Source organism: Haemorhous mexicanus, chromosome 7 (genome assembly GCF_027477595.1).
Source record: "Haemorhous mexicanus isolate bHaeMex1 chromosome 7, bHaeMex1.pri, whole genome shotgun sequence".
NCBI classification, from domain to species: domain Eukaryota; kingdom Metazoa; phylum Chordata; class Aves; order Passeriformes; family Fringillidae; genus Haemorhous; species Haemorhous mexicanus.
This window is the reverse complement of record NC_082347.1, coordinates 39,001,665-39,027,421: the sequence shown is the minus strand read 5'-3', so window position 1 is coordinate 39,027,421 and position 25,757 is coordinate 39,001,665. Positions and strand designations below refer to the sequence as shown.

The window sequence follows — 25,757 nt, the reverse complement described above, 5'->3', positions numbered from 1 at the left end:
AAAGGGCAAGGTCCTGCCAGGGCAGTGACTGTGATCTTTGGTGCCATGTCCCCATGTCACCAGGGATCAGCTTGGAATGAAGATCTGACAATCTGGCCCTCACAGAGATGCTGAAGTACTAACACATACCTACATTTACTCACACCTGGATGTTAAGAGGCCAGCTAGAAGTAATTATAGCAGCTGTCACAGAGATATCAATAATAATAACCAGAAATCTGGCTGAGTAGGAATGTGTCTTCTGATTATATGTACACAACTGTGTCCATGCATCTCTCCAGAGGTGGAATTAATTTATTGGACGCGTAGTAAATACCAAAATTTGGGGTTTGGGAGGCTCACTGGCAGCCAGGACATGTGGGATTAATTAGTTGTAACAAACAATAGCCTGGCTGGGAGCTGGGATAGGGAAGGAGGAGCAATGGGAATGTGTGATGTGCCCTTTGGCTGAGCAGCTGGTCCTGATCAACCCCAGCTTTGAATCAAAATGGAAATCAACTGGAGCAGCTCAAGGACATGGCACTAGACAGATGACACACACTCCATTCATTTCAGCTAATTACTGAAGGTGGCCAGAATATAGATATTTTCAGTCTGTGAAATATTAATGTAGAAAGAAATCCAATTGATGCCAGTGGGTTTGCAATTTTGGTTTAAAATATTGGAATTTTGGTTTAAGTTTTTTTAAAATTTGGTTTAAAACATTAGAATCAATATTTGCTAATAGTCAATTCAGGTAAGAGTTGAAAGTATCAATCTGCCTCTTTGCCCTTTAAATGCCTCATAAATTAAGAGGTACTAGGTCATCCTTGGAAGGCAAACAGTTGGATTGACAGGTTTTGTGTAAATAAACAGATTTCCATTTTCTAATTCTGTCCTTGTTTGTGTAGGCCTCTGTCCAAAGCCCATTCAAATCAGTGGAAAGAGTCTTGTTAACATCAATGTTTTTCTTTTATGAGGTTTTTAATAGAGTTTGGTATATGGTGCCTCATCTACCATCTGTGGGGCAGATCCCTTTAGAGTCTGGGGGTCTGACTACAGGCAAAAATTCACCATAAAGAGATTTATAGGGCTGAGGTGCCCAATAACCTCCTCAGTGTAGCCCAAATCTGCCACAGTGAGGTTTGTAATTATTTTGATTTGATCTACAAAACTTAAACTTGGAGATCTTGTGGAGCCATACCTCAATTCTGAATGTATTTAGAAGCTAAAGGAGTGATGTTTATTTGTATGGCAGTGCTCAGAGTGGGGCTTAGAGCACGTTTGTTCTGTATTTCACAGATCTCCCAGTGTTTGATCTCTGCACAACCCAACTTTTGTCTGTGTTTAGCTGAAATCAGGATTTCCTTTGTCTCATTTGGTGCTTTCCCCAGGCTTGATGAAACTCCTCAGATGCATCAGTGTTTACTTAATATTTGTTTATTTTTCTGCAATCTTGCCACCTGTTCAATAATGCAATTCTAAAGGGGTTTGGTTTGTTATTTCTTTTTAATTCCTGTAGTGCACAGGATGGGCCAGGTCTTTCCTGGGACATGTGTGTGAGGAGGAGTCAGCAAGGGAAGGCAAGGAGAGGATAAAATGGACAGTGAAGGCAAACATGGAAATAATCCAGCAGAGAGAATGTGAATTTATAAAAATAGACCAATATTACTTTAATTGAGATGTTTATCAAGATAATGAAAGCTTGGAGAGAGATCAGGGAGTGAATGAGAAGGGAAAGCTGAATGACAGGGATGTTATTCAGGAAAAGCTGGAGATATTTTGGTGTGAAATGGGGGCGAAGATCTGAGGAGTGTGTGAAGTTAAAAACATGACAGGTTTGGGGTGTTACTGGCATCTGTGTGGTGATTTTGTTCACTAGAAAGAAGAAATGACAGAGTGACACAGAAGGCATTGAACTGACAGCTGAAAGCACTTGAGACCTGGTCACCAAGATACAGCAGCACAGAATTCCTCATGTGCCAGGGAACCACCAGTGCTGCTCTTTTCCAGTCCTTTGGTGTCACCTCTCTTAAACCTTCCTTCCCTGAGCAGCCCAAAGTGGAGCTCTCCTGTGACCTAGAACACTGATTTTAATTTTAAAGCTTTTGTTTAAACATCTCACAATAGGAACTTCTAAGAATGGACTTCCTGGCCCTAGGTGGGTATCCCATGAATTTTAATATGACCTGTATTGCATCCTAATTGCCATATGTGACAAGCAATGTGGCTTTTAATGAGTTCTCTTTCATCTCCCAGCCTCTATTTTCTCCTCAGCACTTCTAAAATATGCAGAATAATGTAATGTTCACTATTCCATTTAAGAGCCCATCCTTTAAAGAATGTCACAACAAAAGAGGACAAGGGATGACTAAGAATGAATAATAAGCAATACCCTCAAAATTGGCCAAATCTTTTTGATTAGCATCTTTCCTTACCCATGGCTTCAATGAATAATGCAACATGAGAAAGAAAAAAAAAATGGGAATAAACACATTTGATTATGCCAGAGAAAACCACTTTCAAAGATAATTCTTCAGCAGCCTTCTCTGAATTCAACCTCATGTTTAAGGTGAGAAAAATGTCTTTTTAAAAACACATCTTTAAAAGGGGGGTGATTTCACTGAATAGATTTTAATATCTCAACCTGAGCCTAGAGCTGTTCCTGAAATGCCAGCAATTATGAGACACTCATTAGCTGAATTCAGTCTTGGGGTTTAATGTAATTATCTGTTCAGTGAGCAGGCTAGACAGGTCAATCCCATGGCTCACAACCAAATTTCACTTATTTCTTTTGGGTTTGGAATGAAGGTTTCTGTGAGCTTCAAATCTGTCAGAAAGATGAAGTGGTGGAAGTAGAAGCTGTGGTGCAGAAGAAGTAATTTCCTGAATTTTCTATATCTGAGCTGGGATTTTAAAGTCTTGCCCAATTCACTGTGTAAAAAACAAGCTACCAAAAGACTGGTGGTCAGAGTTGGGATTTAAGTGTCATATTCACACAGCTGTTGCTTGTGATTTTAGTCTTGTTTTGCAAAGGATGGTCCAGATTTGGTCTTCTTGTTGAACCTCTGGTGAGGTGATGTCTGGTGGGATTATTTGGTCTATGGAAATAGAAATCTGTGCCTTTAACACTGGGAGCTCCAGGAAACAAGTAAAGCTCTGATGTAGTCAAAACTACTTGCCTTTTAAAATGCACTTTTAAATTCAGTGCCTGGGGGATGAAATGAGGATGTTCAGAGGAAACTGGCCAGCCCAAAGACAGGTCTCCACCACTGCTGCTGTCTGATTATTTTCCTGATGCGGATTCCTGAGCCACAAATTCCTGTATTGTTCAGGGTCAAGCCTTGCTTCTCTGGAGCCTTCTTCTGGCTGTTTCAGCTTCAAAAGGTGTTTGGTGGGGTATTTGCATATCCAGTCAAGCAATGAGAAACACCTTCATCAAAGCATTAGTAAAACACACTGCAGAGTTAATTCATTGCTTCTGATGCAGCCACATTTGTAATTTCCTTGTGGCACAGCAAAAGGAGCATTTATGATTCCATTCCCCCGTGGATTTGACATCCCAGTGTGAGCAAGAACAGGCTATTCTGATGTCTGCTGTGTGCTGGAAGGGATGGAGCACTATCAGATTGGAGCAAGGCTTTTTATTCCTCATGCACGTGCCAGGCAGTGCTAAATCAACTTGACAGGTGTAAAGGGAAAACTGTTCCTCTTTTCTACCCTTAGCTAAAAATGGCAACGAAAAAAAGGTGGGAGAAACAAGAATAATGAAGAGATGCCAGATGGTGACTCAGGGAGTCAGAGTGCCTGTGAAGGCATCAGAGGGAGCCTGTGTGGGTCACTTAAGGCATCTTCAGAGCACTCTGGTTTAGCTGTTAATCCCTGCAGCCCTGCTCTAATTGAATTACAAAGGATGCTCTGGTGAGTGTGCTGATAGATATCTAAAGTCCTCTTTTGGACAAAAAATGCTTCCCTCCTGGTGGGGAACATCCATTTATTATGGCTTAAATGGAGACAAGGAAAGACAAGGGCTTCATTCCTTGTTTGCTCAGTGATTTACATCATTTTTGTGAACAAAAAAAAGGTTTTAAAGTGATTTTCTGATTCTGGAGGGGTGTTTAAAGGAGCTGTCTTATAAACGGGAATCAGCCCCGATACACTGTGAGGGATATTTTATAACAATACATTTCAAAGAATTACATGAGATAATACTACTTTGTCAGGGGTGGACAAACTCATTTTACCCTTGGCTTAGGAAGAGTGAATCACTTTCTGTTCTGACACATGAATCCCCCCAAACCTGCCCTGCCTGGGCTCTGTGGGGCTGCCTTGCTGGGATTTGACATTGCAGAAAAGTGAAAAAAAGCTGGCAAGCTTCAGAGGACCACAGTGACTTCCATGGCTGGAGCTGAGCTGATTTAGGAGTGAAAGTACCCAGATGTGGGATGAATCTTCTGTTTCTTTGTGGTTATTTATCTGTAACTGTACAGGTCTGTAAATAAGAGTAAATACTGGAGCTTTGCTCCTGCCTTCACACAAGCATTAGAAGGATGCTGTAATTGCAAAAGTGCTGCTGCATCTAACATGCCAAGCAAGGAACACAGTAAAGTTGTGTACATTAGTTAGACAAAGGTCACAGTTACATGTCTTTTTACTCTCTGCTACACAGTGTATCTGCTCTGTAGCTTCTAGCTACTGACATAGAAAATATGACTTTCAAAGTGGATAGTGGAAGTGATTAATGGAGGTTTTTTAATAGGGGGTTAATTACTGACAGATTTATTTTAGGGTTTACTTTTTTTTTAATGAATTGCCAGACGGACTTCTGCTGTGACTGTACATCAGCCTGGGGCTGCTGGTGAATTATTTAAGGTGTGTACCTGGCAAAACTCTTCTCCTACAATCAACGTGATTCCCAAAGACCACGTCCAACTGAGATCTTCCATGAAGTTGATAGTAAAGAATTATGTGTATATCTATGGTTAAAAACTTTAAAAATATGGGAATTTTGAAAGTTCTACAGTGGGACTCAGCTGGCTAAAGCACTAGAGTCCTCTGTTCATGTTGATTCTTTCTTTTGGACCTCGGCAGCTCATCCAGACAGTGGATGACCTGGTAGACCTTCCTAAATCTGATTTTCTTGCTTAGATTATGGAGCTTGAGAGCTTCCTGTAGATGATTTCTTCCTTACTCCCCCATGTATCACAAATTTAATGGATTTTTTGTTGCTTCCCCTCATTTTGGCTCTACAGGATCAATCCTTCTGGCTGGGACCTAGAAGAAATCCTGAGGGTGAAGCCCAAAATGTTCCTGCTTGTCTTCCAGGAGGTCTGCAGTCCCCACTGTCCCCAGATTTGCTTTTTAGCTGTTTTCTCATTTGAACTTTGGAAAGCAAAGCAGCCTCCCATTTCAAGGGGGTTGTGTTTGAGAGGGGGAGCACAGAGCCAGGCTGAGCCTCCCCTTCCTTCTCCACATCCAGGACTGAGGGGAAATGCCAAGCCCATCAACCATCCTGGCGTGCTGGGACAAGGTGTTGCTTGCAGTGGGAGCAAACTGAAACCCATCCCTCTTTCCCAGAAAACAGGGTATTTTTATGTTCTCCCCTTCACAGTGGTTTATGGTGACAGGTTTATGGCTCCTCACGACTTTCAGGGTGCTCCTAAAACATCTGTCAAAGGAAGGGAACAGTTCAGAGTATTTTGGAAGAGCTGATCTCAGACCTGGCTGTCAGCACTCCCTGCACCATGGGTACAACCACCCCTTAGGCCAGATTTGCCTCTTTTTCCCCTCCCCAAGATTATTTTTCATAGTGTAACGAATTTTCCTCATGTACAAGACAGAGGATGTCTGAAAAAGAGGGACCAAATCTCAACCTTCCCAGAAATGCTTCGCTGACTGATAACAGAAACTGCAATTTCAGCCAAACAGCCTTTCCTATGGATTGCCTCAAAGTAGAACTTTACCCCTTGACAATGTGATTTTTCTCCTATTTTTTTCCCCCTTAATTGCTTAGGTACTGAAAAACACTGTTAAAGGTTGGACTTGATGATCTTGGAGGTCTCTTCCAACCAGAATGATTCTGTGATTCTGAGTTACAGAAGGCATTTCAGAGCCAGTTAGAATTGTGTTTGTCATCACAGGCTGGATGGGCAGTACCCTATCCCAGAGGACAGACCCAGCTTTATCCCAGAGTGTGCAGACTGCACTGTCTTTAAATTCCAACTGAAAATTCCAATGAGCTCTGCCAAAAGTAAATCTGGCCTATACATGGTCTGTATAGATGGCTGCTGGGGAGGCTGGAATTTCCCATGGTAAATCTGGAGTGGATTTGGATTTGTTACAGCATGGGGCTGACCCAAGGACATGGGGATGTGTCCCAGCCTTCAGTGCATGTCCCTGGAGCAGGAGGCTTTCCCCAGGTCAGGCCAGAGCTCTTATGCTGCTGGGGAACAGAGGGATGAGGAGAGGAGTAGCCAGGCCCAGCACACACCCCAGCTAAAACAAAGAAAAAAGTGTCTGACAGCTCTCCTGGGGGATATTTTGTTCCTCAGGCTCCTCTGGATAATTCAGGATCCCAGCAGAGGACTGCAGTCCAGAACTCCTGCAGGCTCCCCAGATGAGTAGCTCAGACCTAGACCAGTTCCTTGGCCTTTCATTAGCAACATGGAAGTGCCAAAAAGGGACCCCAAAAACCTTGGTTCCACCTGGTAGTGGAAGAAAGGATTGGGGAATCACACACAGAATCAGAAATGTGAGTGGTCTCTGAGTGTTCTTCCAAAGACCTTTGGAAATGCTGACAAAGTGAGTCCAGGGGCTGCAGAAGCCAAGAGATGGATGAAAGGAGCCCCAAAGAAACTGGATAAATTCCAAACTTGCAGGAATGAGGGGTCTGAGGCTGGTAGCATTGGAATCCAAAATCCTCCAGACACATTGATTTGTTCCATACTCCACATATGTACTTGGCTTTTTTGGTGCTTGGATGCAAGTCAAATGGCAATCAGACATGTAGACCCCCTGCTGTCTTACAAGAGAAATAAAATGGGAAACTTTTAAAAATATGGTAAAAAAGTGCCAGTATGGAGTTAGTGCAGATAAAATGCCACAGAACTCTCTGAAAAAGTGGACAGAAAATAGCACAGAACTTTTCCTCTGCGACTCTTTCCATATTTCTGCTCATTAATCCTGAATCAGATTTTTTTCCTTTCCAATTAGGAAGTGGAAAAACGAGGAGTTTTATGCTCAGGGAAGCTTGCCTTGAAGCTTTCCCTATCCCATGGCTTTTCAAGTGCAGAATACCTGTACTTTACAAATACTTTTGGCTCCTGTGGATGGGAAGGAGGCTGGACTCTCCAAGGCAGCACTGGAGTTAATAAGTCCCAGATCATGACCTGAACTTTTCACATTAACACCTTGATGCTTTGCAGTGCAGATGAATCTCTTGGTGACAATGTGGGCATTTTTCTCCAGGGAAAGGATGTCAAACCTCACTGGGCAACTGATAAAAATTAGATTTTATCTGAATGCACTCCTGAGCATTCCTCCTTGGGTCCACAGTCTGGGAAATGCATTGCCTTCATATTTTAGGATTTGGATTTTTAGGCTTTTTCTTTTATTTTTGGATTTTTGGGCTTTCAGCTGGAGCAGGCAGAGATGAATGCAGTCAGTTTTGTACTCACTAATAACTCATATTCTAATTCATTTGGAGCTCCTGACACAGTTTGCTTTGAACCAGTGAGGTCTCCAATGTGCTATATGTGGAGCCTGTGATTCTGAGCCTTTGCTGGACCACGGCTGAATTGTTAAACAAAGCAGAAAAGATGTTTGGACAGAATGAATTTTGGGAACCGTAGGAAGCTGGAATAGGGAGAAAGGGAGCTCAGAACATTTGGGCTGGAGAGGTGCCCACCCTTGGAGATATTTGTCTGAACCTTGCTTGAACTGCTTTATCTCCTTTGCTCCTTAGCTTGGAGCTGGAGCTTCACACCAACTCCCCAGCTGCAGCTCCAAACCTTCCCTGCAATCCTCCCAGAGATCCCCAAAAGCAATGTCTTACTCAATTCAAGCATTTCTCTTTCTGCAGACAGGAAACTCAGAGCCTTGAGAAAATGCTGAGTGTTCAGAATTTAAAAGGTAATAACCAAGCTTTTAAATCCACAGATTCCTGGTGCTTGCTTGGGCTTGAGGCATTTTAAAACTTTATTTATTTCCATATGCTGACTTTTCCATGATTGGTTTGAAGGCAGGTAGAGAGGGGGAAGTTGAATAGGGAGACTGGTGTGTCCAAATGTCATCTTCACAATGGACACATGAAAGCTAAAAAGTCACCTGAGAGCTGAAATCCTTGGGAAGATGAGCAAAAACTCAGGGAATCACCTGCTGAAATGTGGGAAAGGGAGAGCTTGGCTGCACAGGGGGCTTTCTGAGCTCCTTAAGAGTCCTGCCTTCCTCTAAAATTACTTTGGGGAGGAACTGATTCCCTTTGCCAGTTGGGCTCTGTCCTTGGGTTTTCCACGTTCTCCAGTGGGATTCCTGTGCTGCCCTGGGGTTTGTGTCCCCTGAGTGAGCCCAAATGCCAATTACAGACCTCCTCTTCCCAAGGAAAGCCTCTCTCCTGCACCCCTACCATTCCATTCCTCTTTTTTATTATTTCTGGGGTTTGGTTTGGGGTGTGGTGGTTTTGGTTGTTGGTTTTGTTTGTTTTTTATTTTTAATAACTGAGGGTACTCACTCTTCAATCCAGGCCTGGATTTGATTTTCTCAGATCTCAGAGATTCAGATATTTTTGGAAATGTTGCTTCTTGATGCCTTGAACTCTTAAATCCTCTGCTCTCAGGGTACTTCTCAAGGGTGCAACAGCTTGGACATAGTGGGCTTTAAAGGAAACAAGAAAGCTCTGTTATAGGAGTTCCTAAATCTTTTGTTTTTCTGAACTTCTGGATATATCCAAAGAACCTCTGGTTATTTTCTATGTGCACCTGGCCGAGTTTTTATTCCTCCATTGAAGCAGTTTTCCACTGTTTGGGATTTAAATGTATAAGTAACTTCTAAGTATATTTTAGTGCTGTCTTAGAGTTGTGTATCAAAGAATATTCAAGAATTCAAAGAGTTCTGTGTATTCAAAGAACATGCAGTCTATCAAAGGAATAATCAGTTAAATAAAAAACAGTAATTAAGTGAAGAGCAGAAAACCCAACCAAACTTATATTTTTTGCTTTTTACTCTGCCCTAGAACTTACAAATTGATTCCTTTTTAAGGGTTGGGAAGGAGTACAAAGGTTGAGTTCAGGTTTATTGTAACCACACAATTTTCCTCTGGAAGTTGCTCTGAGAGAGCAACTTTTGCTCTGCCTGAGCAACAGCTTCAGGCACTATGAAAACTTCTATGCCTTATGAGAAGTGTTTGGGTCTATTAATTTCTCTTTTTATTTCCTATGAAATAATAACAACAGATGTGATGCTAGAAGAAAAAAAAAAACCTGTGCATAAATGTCTAAACTTGCTAGAGCAGCCACACCAGGTCTTCATAAAACTCAGACCTTACATTTTATAAAAGGTTTTAAAAGCAAGCTGGATTGGCTTGAGGTATTTCCTGTCACAGGCTCCTTATATAGGTGGAGTATTTATCCCAGATGTGCAGCCTGGCAGAGGGCTGGGCAGGGAGGGAGGGCAGGGGGACAGCCCTGAGGGACCCTGGGGCTGGGGCAGAGCCTCCCTGCGATGTCTGGAGGAGAAGGGGAGGCCATGCCAAAGGTGAGCCTTGGACTGGCAATCCCAGCCCATCTTTGAGGGTGTTGCTTGTGCATGGAGCTGTGTTTGCAGCCCTGTGTTCAAACTTTCATGTCAGCACTGAGCAACAGCACGTTGTTGGGAAATCAAAATCCAAAGCATGGAAGGATTCCATCCATCCAAAGGATGAGTTTTTCCCTAGGCAGCAGAGGAGGGCTGATGATCAGGTCAGAAGGATGATCCTCACCCAGGTCTCACTGCAGACACAGGCTGCTGCTAGTGTGCACTCTGTTGAGTGCACAAATACAATTTGAGTATTTTTAACTTTAATAATAAAAGTATGAAAGGTGACATCTCAGCTCTCAGCTGACTAATGAGTCTCGGCTGCCTAAAGCACAGCTCGTGCTGCTCTGGAGGTTCCTGGCTTGCATCAGGAGCTAAGTCAGACAGCTAAAGGGGTAAAAACCACCCTGGGAAACCCAAAACAAGAGCCAAGTGATTCTATCCACATCCATGATTTACTCCTGTTTGAGCTACATCATCGAAGGAAGTTCATGTGTGTGTTTCAGTGTCATTTTCAGCTCATTTTCTGCCTTGTTGAGAAGTGAAAAAATGTAGTATTGTCTGTGCTGGAGTTGAACTGGATTAAAATTTGAATAACATTAAGTGGAAGTGACTAGGAAGCTGCTAGTCCTTCTCAAGTGTAAATTTAGCACTTGGGAGTGGAGGTGACTGTAGCAGTGGAGATCAAATTTAATGGCTCGTCACTACTAATGAGAACTTTACAGTTTCTCAGGTTTTTCCTGCTCCATGTGTGTGGGGAGAGTGAGAAGGTGAAAGCTGGGTGATATCAGAGTAGTACCATTAATCCCAGTGGAATTAGGTGTTTCCAAAGAATTTCTGAAGCTGTTCTTGTGTGTTTCAGCCCCAGGTGAGCAATTCTGATTCCTAGAGTGGAGCATGTACAGCCCCTTTCCTGTGTCTTCCCACTTGTATAATTCCTTTGGGTCACCTCAATTCTTAGGGCTTTTTTTTTCCCCAAAAGCATGGCTGTGTTGCAAAATCCTCAAAGAACAGCCAGAATGCTCAGTAAATGTGTATTTCTAGGACCAGGAGTTATGGATGCTTTCCAGTTTATTTATGTTTAAGGAATTTCATGACTATGCTGTCCCTCTGTCCAGTGAATGTTCTATACCAACTATGGATATATTGCATATATTTACTGCTGCATAAAATTCCTGCTACAGCTCTCATGGAGGGAGAGGGGAAAAATTGCACCACAAGCCTGTTTTATACTCATACTTTTATATTTGCCCTATTTTTGGTAAATGCACTCAAACTGGATTGCTAATATGGTTAAACTTGAGCACTTGTAAGATGTCTCATTTATAGAGCCAGGGTTGTATCTTAAGATCAGAGTTATTTCTGTCTTGGTTTTAGACTTGTTAATAGTATTCCAAGTTTTAGTGTTTATTTTTGATGGCTGCAATTAATGCTCTGAGTGTAGAATCCTTGCTCTTGCAGTACACCTCAGTGACCTGGTATTTTTAGCTATTTCTGGCATGAAGATGTGTTTTTAATGGTCATTTTTGTCCTGTGCCCAGCCATTGTGCAAGTGGTCTGTCTCGGTTTTGTTCTCCCCCCTTTTTTTTGGCTAAGTCTGTTTGTTTGGCTCTGGAAAAAAAAGAATGGTTCTCATTTTTGATGGCTGTACTCAGTTTTGTGGCTTTAGCTGGAATCACAGAAACTCTTCACCCTGTGCTTCAGAAAAAAACATCAGAGAAGGCATTTTAAAATTAATAGCACAGAATTCAGCCTTTGTCAAAGCTCATAATAAAAAGTTTAAAGCTGATATGACATTTTTCAGGCTGGGCTCTTCTGATCACTAAAGAAAATATGTTTTCTTGAGAGTGATTAAATTAGATACTTTTTCTGTAGAGAGAGAGGAGATCTTTGCAGATATGGGTACAAATGGGAGGGCACTTTGTGCCACATCACAAATCCCATCCTGTGCCAGGCTGGTGGCAGTAGAAGGCAGCTCAGGGAAAGAATTTGATGTCTGGAGTTTAGATGAACCTCTTGAGTCTGAAGGCTTGGCCACAAAACTCCCAGGCACTCTGGAAACTCCTGCCTCCAGCTGTGCCAGCAATAATAGAAAGCTCTTCCTGCTAAATGTTTCATTGCATCTGCAGCCAGCCACAACCTGGGCTTGTGAGAGAGCAAAAATGTGAAAAGTTAATGAGAGAAAATGAAAAAGTGCATTTTCAGAATCTCATTTGGTTTCATGTCAGACCTGACCTAAACAACCCAGAGAATTCTTCCTTTATTCTTTATTTCTTTTTAAATCTTCTGGAGCAATCACAAGTGGAGCTTGCACTGCTGTGATAAACATTTCCTCCTGACAGGAGTCCCTGATGTTGAAGACCTCAATGCAGCATTTGGTGCTTGTCCTGGAAAAATATACAGCTTTAGTGCAACATTAGCCAATAATTAATGTAGTGTTAGGGTAGGAAATGTTGGCATCTCCTTAATTCTTTATTTGATCTTTGGCCTGGGACTGTAATTCAGAATTTTAACTTCTGTGCAGGGGATTTGTTGTAAGTGCACTTTGCTTGTTTGCTCTCACAGTGCTCTGGGAATGGGTTTTCCAGAAAAAGTAAATAAAAGAAAAAGGTCTTTGAGGAACTTCAAGCTGCCTCAAGATGCTGCTTCAGATGATCTGGGGTGTAGGGTGGCTGGTGGCCTGAATTCAGGCCTGAAAAGGAACTTGTTATTGTTGTTAGCAACACTTAGATATGAGCAGAGTCAGAAAAGCACTCAGACTGGAGCCCATGGACATTTTTCCAGGGAAAAGCTGGGCCACAGCAACTGTGGAGGGTGAGTCATGAACATCTGTGGGAATTTCACACTTCCATGATCACATCATCAAAACAGCAACATTTAGAGACCAAATTTGCACCCCTCCATGCCCTCATAAATAAATAGAAATTATTTATGTAATATATATAACAAATCATTTAGAAAATGGAAAACTTTATTCTGTCGAACTCAGCCCCTACAAAGGCTGTCCATCACAGGAATGTAATCAAAAGATATTTTCAGCAAGGTGAAGGTAAAAGCAGAAATTTGCTTTTCCTGTTATTTTACCTTGCAGGTGCATTGCAGTATTAAAGTGCTTTGCCTGCCTGTGACCTGAGCAGAACTTTAGCCACAGAAATTAGACTGCCTGAGCTCCCATTAAAAGTTTCTGCTTTTGGAAGATGAATTATCAACCACACTTTTCATAGGAAAACTTCTACATTTAGCTGCTAGGGCAGAATTTATGATATTGGCCTCATTAAGACATTTTTGTGCAAGACCATCAAGACCTAAGAACAGTATGAATGGTATAATGAACATTAAAGTCTTAATTCCCACAAAATACACACTTATTTTTGTGCTTAATCTGCCTGTATCTGTAGGTAAATTCACAGTTTTGCCTCCTAATTGCATGTTGAAGTGCTTTGTTTAAACAAGATTTAAATCCTGTATCTCCCCGGGGATAGGAGATTGTCAGACTGCACAGAGCTGATACTTCTCCATTTCCAGATCCCAGTATCTCTGCTCAGGAGGAGTTAGACCAGCACAGACTTGTAGGAATTGAGGAGGATTTCAGGTATGGCTTTTATGATCTGGGCTGAAGAGGAAACATGATGCTTCTCTCTGCCCTTCCATTTGAAAAGCTGAACATGTTCCAAAATTGATGGGGAATTCTCTTTAAGTAAAAGAATTGTTTGTCTGCTTTGCCTCTGAAAGAGGAGGACAGAATGATTTCCTAAATGCATCTTTATTAGATACCAGAGCCATAAAGGCAGTCTGGACTTTTCTTATTTAGACCAGAAGGAAATAAAATAAATGAGGAATTTAGGCAGCAGAGATGAGCACAAGTGTTTTCCTTGCCTGCTCATGCAGCTGTGTGATGCAGAACAGCTGAAATTGCAGCACAGCAGCTGTAATGGTCCTGCAGGAGTGAAGGAAACCATGCTGGCTCTGCAAAAGGTGGGTTTTGACCAGAGCTTCAATGGCAGATCCTGCAGCAACAGGACAAAGCCATCATGAGGATAAAACTGCTTTCAAATATCCCCCACACTGAGATTGCAAAGTGAGCCCCTGCTGGCTTGAGCAGGGAGCTCAGCTGCACATCCAGGTGTTGTTCCTGCTGTAGGCCAACCTGGAATAAGAGGTGAATTCCCATTTCAAGAGATGAGGTGGAGACTGAGCTGATTCCTGAGGGTTTCTCCTGCTGATTTTCAGGGCCAGGGATTTCCCCCAGTGCCCAGGTAGCAGAGCTGCCTTGGTGCCCTGCTGGGACTCCTGGGGGAAGAAGAATTGGCAATAAAGGACACTGGGATGTGGCCATTCAGCATTGCTGCAGGAAACCTCCCAAGAACACACTTCCACAGACAAATGCTATTAACTCTGAATCCAAGCCCTGTCTCTTTTTACTGGAATGAGTTCATTTGATCCAGACATCTTATTAATGCTCCTTTCTAAAGTGAACCCCTATCCATGGCTGCAAATCACACACAAAATCATGCTTGAATATGGGCTGGGAGGGAAAAAAATGTCACAACAGCCTCTTCCCTGCACCTTCAAGTTCAGGTTTGCTTTTTGTCCCTCTAAACCAGAAATGCTGTAGGTGCATTTATTTATTGCAGGATGTGTGTTTCTATGTCTCAAAGCCACAGTTGAGTTCCCTGTGTTTTATAATGATTAAATTTTCAGCTGGTTAATGAAACAACCAAATAATTGGGTCATTTCCAGCTGAATCCTTTATGCAATAGATTCCCACAATCTCTGGTCATTCCTGCTGTCCAATTTCTGTGGCTTCCCCAAGGTTTTGTTCAAACTGGCACAGAGAGTACAAAATCATTAAGACAGCCCTCCTGATTGGGTGGCAATTTTCATTGTTTTCTGAAATATTTCTTCAAGTTAAATAAAATGCATTAAAGCAATACTTTAAAAAGTAAAGTTTTTATGAATGCCATAAATCAGTTTCTTTTCCTGTATGTTTTTCAAAACTAGGCTGTCCTGGTTATCTCCAGTAGCTTTAAGAAGCAGGGGGCACACACCCCAACAAAATCATTTATCCAAAATTAAATTCTCAGTATGACTCAGATTTTTATTTCTTTTTCAGTAGTGATATGGCAACTTCAAGTGGATTTTGTTGTATTTTAATGGGTAAATTTGAGGTAATCAGAAGAGGCTATATTGAAAAATTTGTCTTCTGTACATTACAAATTGTTGTTTTGGGCTACATGCTCCTCTTTTCATCTCTTTACTGATGTTGAAATTCATATGAATATGGAAAAATTTCTATTCCTAAAGTGTTAATATTCAAACATTATGCCTATAAATAGAAAACATAATTTTATTTTAAATAAAAATCAAGTGTTTTCCCATGGGGAAAACTGCATGAATCCCAACATCTAAAATAAATAAATATCTAAAGGTCTTTTAATGCAAATCCTGCTGCTCTGCTCCCAGTTTGGGATGCCCACTGGAGAAAGAGGAACCAACAGTGGAAGAAAGTATTTTCATTTATTTTTCAGTCAAGTATTGAAGAAAAATATTCAGTTTTTTTCTTACTAAGATAAAAGAAAAAAAAAAGAGATTTGTTTAGTTAGTGGAGTTATAGCTTAGTCTAGAGAAAGGTGTTCTTCTATCAATTTATATGGATAACTGTAAAAAATACATTTATTGGATGTAATAAATGTACAGGGTACTGTTGAATTGATGGTAAAGATCTTTATGATTTCACCTGGAATATGGTAAGGCTTGAGCAGGTTGGGAAGGGAGAGTGTTGGGAACATTGCAGGGTTATTACCAGTTGCCTGTTCTGCCTGTTGTAGTCCCTGCCTGCTCACACAGCCCCATCTTGGTTTCATTAACAGCTCCTGCTAAATTGAGCATTTCCTAATCCTGGCCTGGTAATCTGATGTATCCACAGACAAAACAAGTAATTCATCCTAGAAAAATAAAGAGCAGTCAAGCCCCTTTCTCTGAGATCTGTATGAACATTTATTAGTAAGCTTCAGTTCCTCTAGAAACAGAGGTAAACACCAAAACACTCTGGGAATTTTTCAGCCTGGAAATATCCATCTTGGAGCCTAAATCCACAGGCAAACCAGGAATTCTGCTGCTTTATAGTGAATTAATAACATTTCACTCTGAATAAAACTAAACCCGCTTCTCATACCTCCCTGGGCAGGTGAATGTCACTGAACTGCTCTGCCAGGCAGCTGCCAGGCTCAAAAAATAAATAGTGCATTTCCTGCAGGTTGCATCAAAATGGGGTTTTGCACAGCCAAGGGCAGTGGTGGGGAGATGTGGATTCTTTGCTTCTTTTCCTGCCAAGGTCGGGATTAAATGTGTGAGAGGGTATTTCTTGTTGGGACTCAGGTGTTTGGTAGGTCTTATCTCTGTCAAAGTCTCACAAACCCTGAGCTCTGCAGCACTTCACTGATAAACTAAAAATGGAGCTGTGTGTCTCTCTCTACCAGGCCCTTTAAGGATAAACTGTCCAATTAAGAAATGACACCTAAATTATTTTTCTTTTTAACCCAATACCCAACCACCCATGCCTGCAATGGGGACTTTTTATCCAATGACACAAAACCACCCAAACCCATGGAGAAGGAGGTGGAGAAGAAGGAGCAGCCTCCACCCTAAAACCTCCATCTTGCTTTACATATATTACTATATTCTAAACCCTGAAACTCTGAGTTTCCCACCCTGTTATATCACACACTTCTATCCAAACTCCTCACCCACAATCCCAGTTCTTTCATTCCATTTTGGAAGCTTCTCCACAGCCTCAGGTCCTGGAGTGTTCTCTCTGGGTCAGTGCCTGGCAGCACAGAAAGTCTGGAATTCTCAGCAGCCAGGGCTCCAACAGATTGGGACTGTCCCTGTGCACCCCATGGAGCAGGGAAGTGACACCTGGGGCAGCTCCAGGAGCCTTTGCTGTGGTTTGGCAGCAGAGAACAGGATGTGAAACATGGAGACTTTTCACCTTTTATTTTATAACTCCCAGCAGCACCTGTAGATCTTCCCTTGGCTTTGGTAGGAGCAGCATAAACACTAATAAATGATATTTTATGAACTGAACATGCAAAGCCAGCTTGCTTTTATTTTTCAGCTCACCTTTATTTTCAGCTCAGACCTGGCACAGGTAGTTCTGGTAACTTCTGGGGAATTTGAGATTGTTCACAGAGGAATATACACCCAAGTGCCAAAGCATTCTCAGGATTGCATCATGAGGTTGGTTTCCAAACCTGTCTTGAGGACCAGACTTGTTAAAAAAGGCAGGCAGTTCCCAACAATGTAATTCACTCCCAGTAGAGATCTGTCAGAGCCTGAGACTTCTTCCACTTGGAGTATGATGAAAGATGCAACACTTTATAAGGAAATGAAATTAAAACAATCAGACAATCAACCCAAAATCCTCCCAGCTATTCCTTCCTCTGCCTTTCATTACACATCCTGTTTCTTCTCTGTTTTGGATAATTGAATTGAAAGCTCTTTGAAATGAGGAGCTGTCTGCATTTCAGCTCTTATGCAACCCTGAGATCACTGTTGGTACTTCAGAAAATAGATTCATTTTTACTTTATGTCTTTACTACTTCTGAAGGAGACATTTGGCCTTGGATTTGTGTGAGAACTTCCTCAGGATGACCAAAGAAACAGCAGCATCAATTGACAGCCTGTCACATTTTTCCTGAGGGATTTTAGTTTGTTGTGAACTGAGGAGGAATCTGGGAAATCTCTCACATTGCCTCTTTGTGCCTAATAATGCAAAACTGCACCTGAAAGTTAAATACAGGCTGAAAGTTAAATACAGCCAGGTGCATTCCCACTGCCCAGGGCAGAGTCCCCATCCCTGGAGGGCTTTAACAGAGGTGTGCATGTGGCACTTGGGGACAATAGTGGTGAACATTTCAGTGCTGAGGGAATGGTTGGACTTGGTGATTTTTGAGGGCTTTCCCAACATAAATGATTTTTGCATACTTTGATAACTGCATGACATTTTGGTGAGTGATTAAAAAGCCAAATATTTGTCTGATAATCACAGAACAGATTTTCCCCAACCTCTTTATCCTCCAAAGCCAGAGCTCCAAGCATTGCTTTGCTGAAGTAATGGCATTTGCTTTTCTGTCCTCAAGGATGTGCAGAATTTGGGGCTTAGAGAGATGGTCCTTGGGTCAAAATTGCTCTGTTTGTGTTTAATCACCACCTCTGCAGAGCTCAGCTCTCTCTGGGCTCCCAGACCTCTGGAACAGATGCTGTTGTGCAATGGGAGGAACTCTGAGTGAAGTTTCCAGAAGAGATTTTAATTAGAAACATAATTTCATACAGTAGCTTGGAATGAGTACAGGGAAGGGGAAAAAAAAAAAAGCCAAGCAAGAGATGAAAAAGAAAACACCAAAAAGAAAAATAAAAAGGGCGTTTTACTGGTGAAAAGCACTTGACAGGAAATGCTGTGCATATCTGTGAAAAACTGAAGCACAGAGCAAGCAGCAATAACTATCTGAGCCCCTGCAAAGGGTGTAAATCTGCATTGCCTCATTGATTTTCTGAGAGCTGCCATTCCTCATTGCAGCTCTGCTCCTCCATCCCAGCGAGGACCCAGCCAGCCTGGCACTGCCAAAATCCAGAAACTCTGCATACTTGTTTGTTTTGGGTCGTTTTGTTGGTTTGTTTGTTTCTTTTTTTTTTTTTTTTTTCTTCCTGTTTAATTAAAATTTAATCGATCTTTTGTTTTGTAGATTGCCCTCCACTTGGTCTGGAGACATTAAAAATTACTGACTTCCAGCTCCATGCCTCCACAGCCAAGCGCTACGGCCTCGGGGCCCACCGAGGGAGGCTCAATATTCAGGTAACAGCAATTCCTTTCCCGAGTGGGAGAATGGCTCCAGGTCCTGCTGCAGAGTCAAGAGAAGCACTGGACACTTATTGGTCCTGACTGCTTTGTCAGCTCATGTAATTCAAATGAAGGGGAAGCACTGGGGCTGTGGGAGGGAGGGAGTTTGATGGATAACCTTTGGGTTCCTGGGCTAGCTGGGGAAGTCTCCAGGTTTGGTGTGCAGATCCAGACTCTGAGCAAGCAAAGGTGGAGGCAGCTCCCTTCCCTGCTCCCTTCCCTGCTCCCTTCACAACCAGCCTGCGAGGAAGCTCTCATAGCAAGTTGCTTTTTCCTTTGTTGTCTGCCTGTGGTTAATGACAGTGGTTAATTGAAAGTGTGGTTTCAAGTGAAAGCCTTTCCCTAAGGCAGTTTTTTTCTCAGAAGCAGCGATTATACCATCCAAAAAATGCTTCACTTCAGAGCTCTCTAACATACAATCCTGTTTAGCATCTTTTGTTTCAGATTAAAAGTGTGTTTGGTGCTTTGCAGGACCAAATGCCACTGTCCCATTTCTCTTGTTTCTGTTTCCCACTTTATTATTAGGGCTGTTCTCTGAATTACAGCCTGTCCAGACTAAAAATGTCACTTTGCATGATAAAGCAGAACACTTAAAGTCATAAACAGGATATCAGCACTGAGACAACAACGAAAGATCTCTGAAGTTTATTTAATTTATCTTTCATTTTAGACCCCTCCATTTGTGTTTCTCCCCAGCTGAAGGGGTTTGATCCTTAGGCTGGGACTAGGAGGGATGAGCTCTAATCAGCAGTGCCACATTCCCTATGGTTCACTCTGGAAGAGGGATTGATTTTAACCAATCAATCTTTGCTTTTTCAACCAATTTTTAACCACCGTGCCTCTGCACAAAAATCTCTCTGAGGAAAATGCCTGCATAGCCCTCCTAATTTTTTTTTCAGTGCTTTTTTTAATGTATTAGAGTTGGTCAGAAAGCTGAGGAAACCACTTTGGAAAAGGCAGCTGGAAAAGGGGCAGCCAGCCCAGAGTGGGAATGGGCCCTTCCTCTCCTATCCAGGTCCATCCAGGCCCTTCCTGTCCAGTCCAGGTCCATGGGGTTGTGTGCAAGGTGAGCTCTCACCTGCAGCCTTCCCATTTATTGTCTTTAGAGAGCCCACTGAGGGAGTTTGCTTCTTTACTTGATATTTTCTGCCAGGAAAAAAACCCCTCATGATCACAACAATGGAATGCAGATGATATTCAGGGGGTTCTAGAGGAGTGCTTGGTTATTTTATTACAGTCTTGTTTATATAATGCCATAAAACCAAGGACTGTGATGCAAACCTCTGAGTTCTCTCTTGGTTCTGGCTACTTATTTCTCATGCTGCTGTTGAAGTTCAATTTATTGAAACACAAGACCACACTGGTTAAACCAGGAGTCCATCCAGTCCTGTCATCACCAGTAGTGTGTTAAAATAAATAGAGAGGCGATAAGTAAATATATTATATATATATAATAAATAGAGTGTTGGCAATGGTTGATGTTTCCTCTATTTATAATCTCCAAGAGAGAAGAGACTTCTCTCTCTCCAGAGAAGCCAAGGGCACAGTCTTTTACTGGGAAGCAAAGCAGAAGAAAAATGCCACTCAGCTCTTCCTGAAATTTCCCAAAGCTTGGATTAGACCAATTTTTTTTACCCCTACTGAAAATATAGATATAGCAATTCCCTAAACCCCCTCACCACATAGGGTTACCACCACTGTTAAAAAAATTGGGCTTGCCTTTATTTTTTATTTTTTTTTAACAGTTTTCTTTGGGCTTAGTTAAAAATGAATAGCACTAAAACTTTCCTAAACCTGGAACTGCAGGTCCCTGTCACTGGGGTTTCAGTGCATGAGGATTTCTGAATTTCACTCATATTTAGAGGGAATTTGCTGCAGGGGGCTGATGTGCCAGGTGGGTGATGAGGTCCCTGGTGGTTTCTCTTTGCTGCTCAGCACAGGAGGTTGCAGTGAGCTGGGAAAGGCAAAAGGCACTGGGCTTGAAGCTGCTGTGTTTTCCTGCTGTTCAGAGCTGTACTTGAAGGAAGTCACTTGGCCAGCTCAGAGACACTGCTGTGCCACTGGAATTCTGTGAGCATGTTATGCTGTGGGGATGGTGACAAGCAGTTTTATGGGCTGCTGCCCCTGTCCAGTGATCTGGATTTCACCACGGAGCTGTCACAATGTTCTTGGGACTGTGGTGCTCCCCCCCAGAATAATACAAAATCCTCTCTCTGCCCAACCTCATCATCTGATGCAAAGTCAGCTGAGAAGCTCAGGGCTCTCCCCAGGTAACTGGCACTGCCTCAGTTCTCTGAGAATTTGCAGAATAATTAAGTTTTCCCAAAGCTTGTCAGGGTTTGTTTTGGTTATTTCATTTTTCCTGTTTAGATTATCTGAAGCACATGAAATTAATCAGTTGGTTTGTGCTTTATTCCAGAGAAGGACAGGCTCAGAATTGGGTGAGATTTTGCAGGATCTGCTCCTCTTGTGCCCTTGAATTGTGTGGGCCCTGATTTTCCTCCCAGTCCTGCCTGAAAGTGGGGATCAGGGTGGGATTTCTCAAGGGCACGAGCCACATTAGTAGAGCCCCATATTTTGGAGATCTAGCTGCACTAGTGGCACAACCAGGAGTAATTTAACATCATCAAGAGAAATCATGGCATTAAATAATATTCATTGAGGCTTTCTGCCTTCGGGGATAAAATTCATTCATATTTAGTGTCACTTACATGATAATTGGGAGTGGTTGAAATGAGTATAATTTGTCAAATTATGTTTCTTTCCCTTCCTCATTTTCCTGGTTGGAGAAATCCAAACCCTGAAGATTACCCAGGGAAAGCAGTCCCATGTCTGCAAGCACAGGCATTTGTGTCTAAAGGAGACCTCCCTGTGCCTGAAGGGGCTCCAGGAGAGCTGGAGAGGGACTGGGGACAGGCATGGAGGGACAGGACACTGGGAATGGCTCCCACTGCCAGAGGGCAGGGATGGATGGGATGTTGGGAATTGTGAATTGTTCCCTGTGGAGCTGGGCAGGGACTGGAATGGATTTTCCAGAGAAGCTGTGGATAGCCCTGGATCCCTGGCAGTGCCCAAGGCCAGCCTGGACAGGGCTTGGAGCACCCTGGGATGGTGGAAGGTGTCCCTGCCATGGCAGGGGTGGCACTGGATGGCATTTAAGGTCCCTCCCAATCCCAACCCATTCCATGGTTCCATGATTGTCATTCCAGGTCTTTGTTTCCTTTGAAAAGCTGCATTATCAAATCACAAGGAATTATTGAAGATTTACTTGCAGCCTGTGTGTTTCAGTTCTTCCCTACTGGCAGTGGTTGCTATAAATACCTGTGATGAGTAATGCTCTTTTTTTTTTCCCCCTTCCAAACTTCCTTGACTATGGTAAAATAATTTTTTTGATCATCCTGCTGGGAATGGAAAAGAATTTAAGCAGAGGTGGTTTGATATTTGGTGTATTTTTACTCCTTCTCCAGCTGATTTGTGGCAGAAGACTGGAGTTTCTTTCTTTATTTGAATACATTTTGGTAGTATCATCTTTCTCCTCATTATAGAATAAGGCTTTTAGAACACTGATATTGTGAGCAAGTTTTTATTCTGCCTTGCACACGTCTAATTTGGAAGGGAAACACGAATTAAAATGCAAAGTCATATTATTTGTAAAGGAATTTATAACCTTCATATTATTTTCTGGATACCTAATAAGCAGCTCATTTGGTTTAGCTGAATTACATCTTTCAGCTTGCACACTTGGGAATAACTGATTTGTGAGTGACAGAAAAAAGTCTCTTTTCCTCTGTCCAAAAGGGTTTTTTTTTCCTCATAAGACACTGTATATTGAGAAATATTTTTGCATTTGGCTGCAAGTGAAACACAAACTTGGAGCTGTCTTGGAGTTATAGACTTGGAGTTATTCTTGAATATTCTGTGAAGGGAAAAAGATTTAGCCCTGGCTTCCAGTTTTCATCAGCTGCTTCAGTCTCCTGCTTATGAAGATAATTTAAGTACCCATGGCATAACTTGAATCTGCTTTTTCCAGTAATTCAATATGGATTTTTAAAATTCAAGTAAACACTTTACTGAGGAAAGATCTTGATCTGTTTTATTTGATAGAATACTTGCTGATAACTGTACCCATCTCTCAGGAATGATCATTTTCCCAAAGAAATTTAATAGGAATTCTAATTACTAAATACTTGATTGAGTCTGTAAGTTTTTATTTTATAGAAACAGATTTTGAAGTGGCCGTAGGGAAATAAAGCATCTTCAGAAAAAAAAATATAGGCTTGAAGCTTGAGAAAAGAAATTGTAGCATAAATTTCTTGAGTTTTTTTTCCTTCAGAAACATTTCTAAAAATAACTTCTCATTGATTAAACTCCTCTTTTTCACATAGCATGTTGTGCTGATTAGACACACACACCTGCTTCTTTTTACCCAGTAAAAACCTTTTTTTTTTTAGCTTCAGAGAAGCTGATATCAGAAAATAAGAGAGCAGGGAGAAGTATCAGCATGGGGTTTCATCTTCTTCCTCTTCTTCTTTCTCCTCTTCTTTTTATTTTAGTTTTTGTGGTATCTTTGCCCCTATTTAAGGCTATTTAAGCTGTGGATAACTAAAACTCCCCATATTTTATAAGCAATTTAAGCTGAAATTTATTTAAACCCAGCTGAAACCATGGATACTCAAGAATATAATTTAGGTGGGAGGGTTTTTTATTTTAAAAAGCACTTTTTCCATATATTTCCCTCTACTTTCCACCTCTCATGGCAATCTGGAGGAGAGGTTTATTCCCTGATGAGCATCACACCAAGGGAAATATCATCAGCTTAAAAAGGACCAGGGGCTGGGAGACAGGGGCACTTGTTCTGCAGGAGCTGCTGGAATTTCCAGTGTGAAGGGATTAGCAGGATGCTGGTTCAAGGTGCTCTGCAGATCTTAACACTTCCTGGCAAGGTCTTAAAGCCTCAGGCTACTTCAAATTCCATCTTACTTTAAAATGCATTGAAACCTTTCCTTGCCAAGGGTTATAACTCAGCTCAGTGACCATGTTTGTATTCTCATGTTTTCCCATTGTTCTGCTCTCCCTGAAGAATTTATCTCCCATTGTTAACAGGCTTTTTTCTCTTTGGTTTTTTTTTTTTTCCTTTGACTTTTATAGAAACTTCTCCTTAAAATATCACAGCGAATGCATTGAAGTAGGGGGCTTAATTTAATTTTGGTAGCTGTAGGAAAACAAGTAATTTTTAAGCTGCCTTATCTCAGACCTGAAAATGAGAAAATGAGAAGTTTTAGGAATTGAATCAGTGTCTTGTGTTTTGGAGCACTTCCCTCAGATGCCACACTGGGAAAAGGGATTAACCACAGCATCCTCTCTGAGGTAGAGCCACCCATTTGGGTAGAAAAAGTCTGTAAACCTCTTCATTTTCATTTGGGAAATATTTAATGATCTCCATTCCTGGCATTGCATGGATGGCAATGATAAATCCACATAAACCACAGATGAAATACCACAAAAATGCAAGTAGACTCAGAGGAGCACATGGCAAAGCTGCTGTGCTCTTTCTGGCAGTGTCCAGCTTGGTGCCAAACATTTCCTGGGCTTTAGAAGGAAAATAAATCTCTGAAAGCTTCAGATGCCATGTTTCATCAAATTCTAGTTCAGATTTATTTGGAAAACAGCTTACCCAAAATACCTTCAGCTTTCTTTGAAAGTGCTGGGAAGGCTGTTTGTGGTGGGTTTCCCAGCAGAAATTGGGATACACATTGGTGCTCAAGTTGGGGAGCAGCCAGACATTCCTGAATTTTTAACCTTTGCCACCCTGGCTATGAAAATTAATAATTCTGGTTCTGGTGGGAAGTGGTGCTGCTGTTTCCTTATGCCCTGCACTCTGCTTTGCTGCTTCCAGGGAAAATGAGGTTTTTCTAATCACTGACCATTATTTACATGGCTGGAGCTGGCTTTTTAGGACTTTCCAAACTCTGCAGACCATGTGGATAATTTGTTCTGGATAAAGGCTGTGCCTCTGGATCTGTGGCTCTATCAGGCCACAAGAACAGACTGAAGCTCTGTTTATCTTTTCTGACTGAAATTCAAACATTCTTAGTTTTCAAAGGGACTTCCCAGAATTTCCTGCCCTGCCTTGAGTAAGGAAATATTTTGGTGAGGGCCTCAAGGGTCTTGAAGTGAGTGGCATGAATGATGTGTTCCTTTCTTTTTTCCCATGAAAAACTTTCAGTTTCTTAGCTCTGATTTATGGTCAGCTTTGCCTTCTTTTCAGGCAGGTGTTAACGAAAATGATTTTTATGATGGTGCTTGGTGTGCAGGAAGAAATGACCCCTACCAGTGGATTGAAGTAGATGCTCGAAGGCTGACAAAATTCACTGGAGTCATCACCCAGGGAAGAAACTCCCTCTGGTCGTAAGTACAGCCTGACTTTTCTCCATGGGACTCTGAGCTCTCAGACCAAGGAATTCATGTCCTAAAGTGCTTTGGTTCTTCAAGAAAAAAATAAGAAACACATTGGAAATGCTGTGAGACATTAGGTCATTGAATGGGGCCACAGTCATTATTTATAAGGCAAAGTCACTATATATTTTTCTTACTAAAAATATAATAAATATAATATAATAGAAATATACATTTTATATATATAAAGGGCAAAGTCATTATATATAAAAATAAATATATAAAAAATAATATAATGTATATATTTACATATATATATAAGGCAAAGTCATTATATATAAAAAGAAATAGATATAAAATAATATAATGTATATGTGTGTGTGTATATATATATATATATATATATATATATATATATATATATATAAGGCAAAGTCATTATATAGGGCATAAAATAGAAGTTTAAGGGTAGCAAACTTCTCTAGTCATGATCTACATCATTTACACTCACCTTGTCATATTTGCTTGTGTTAAACTTCCACATTCTTTCCCAATATTTAACTTGATTAGCTCAGGTTATAGTTTAGGGGACCTTTTTAATTCAGTTTCAAATAACCATGCCTCAACCTGGGATGTCTTAATCCCTAGGTAATCACCAAGTAATTGCTGTCATTCCAAAACAATATGATTTTTA

The 25,757-nt window shown here is 41.5% G+C and overlaps 1 protein-coding gene across 1 annotated transcript in view; it reads left to right on the top strand.

The window, feature by feature from the left end:
- Nucleotides 1-25,757, top strand: part of CPXM2 (carboxypeptidase X, M14 family member 2) — a 68,249-nt gene that overhangs the window by 3,532 nt on the left and 38,960 nt on the right. The window contains exons 2-3 of the mRNA XM_059852178.1: nt 18,513-18,622; nt 24,936-25,075. Coding sequence (XP_059708161.1) covers nt 18,513-18,622; nt 24,936-25,075 — 250 coding nt within the window. The remainder of the gene's footprint in view (nt 1-18,512; nt 18,623-24,935; nt 25,076-25,757) is intronic.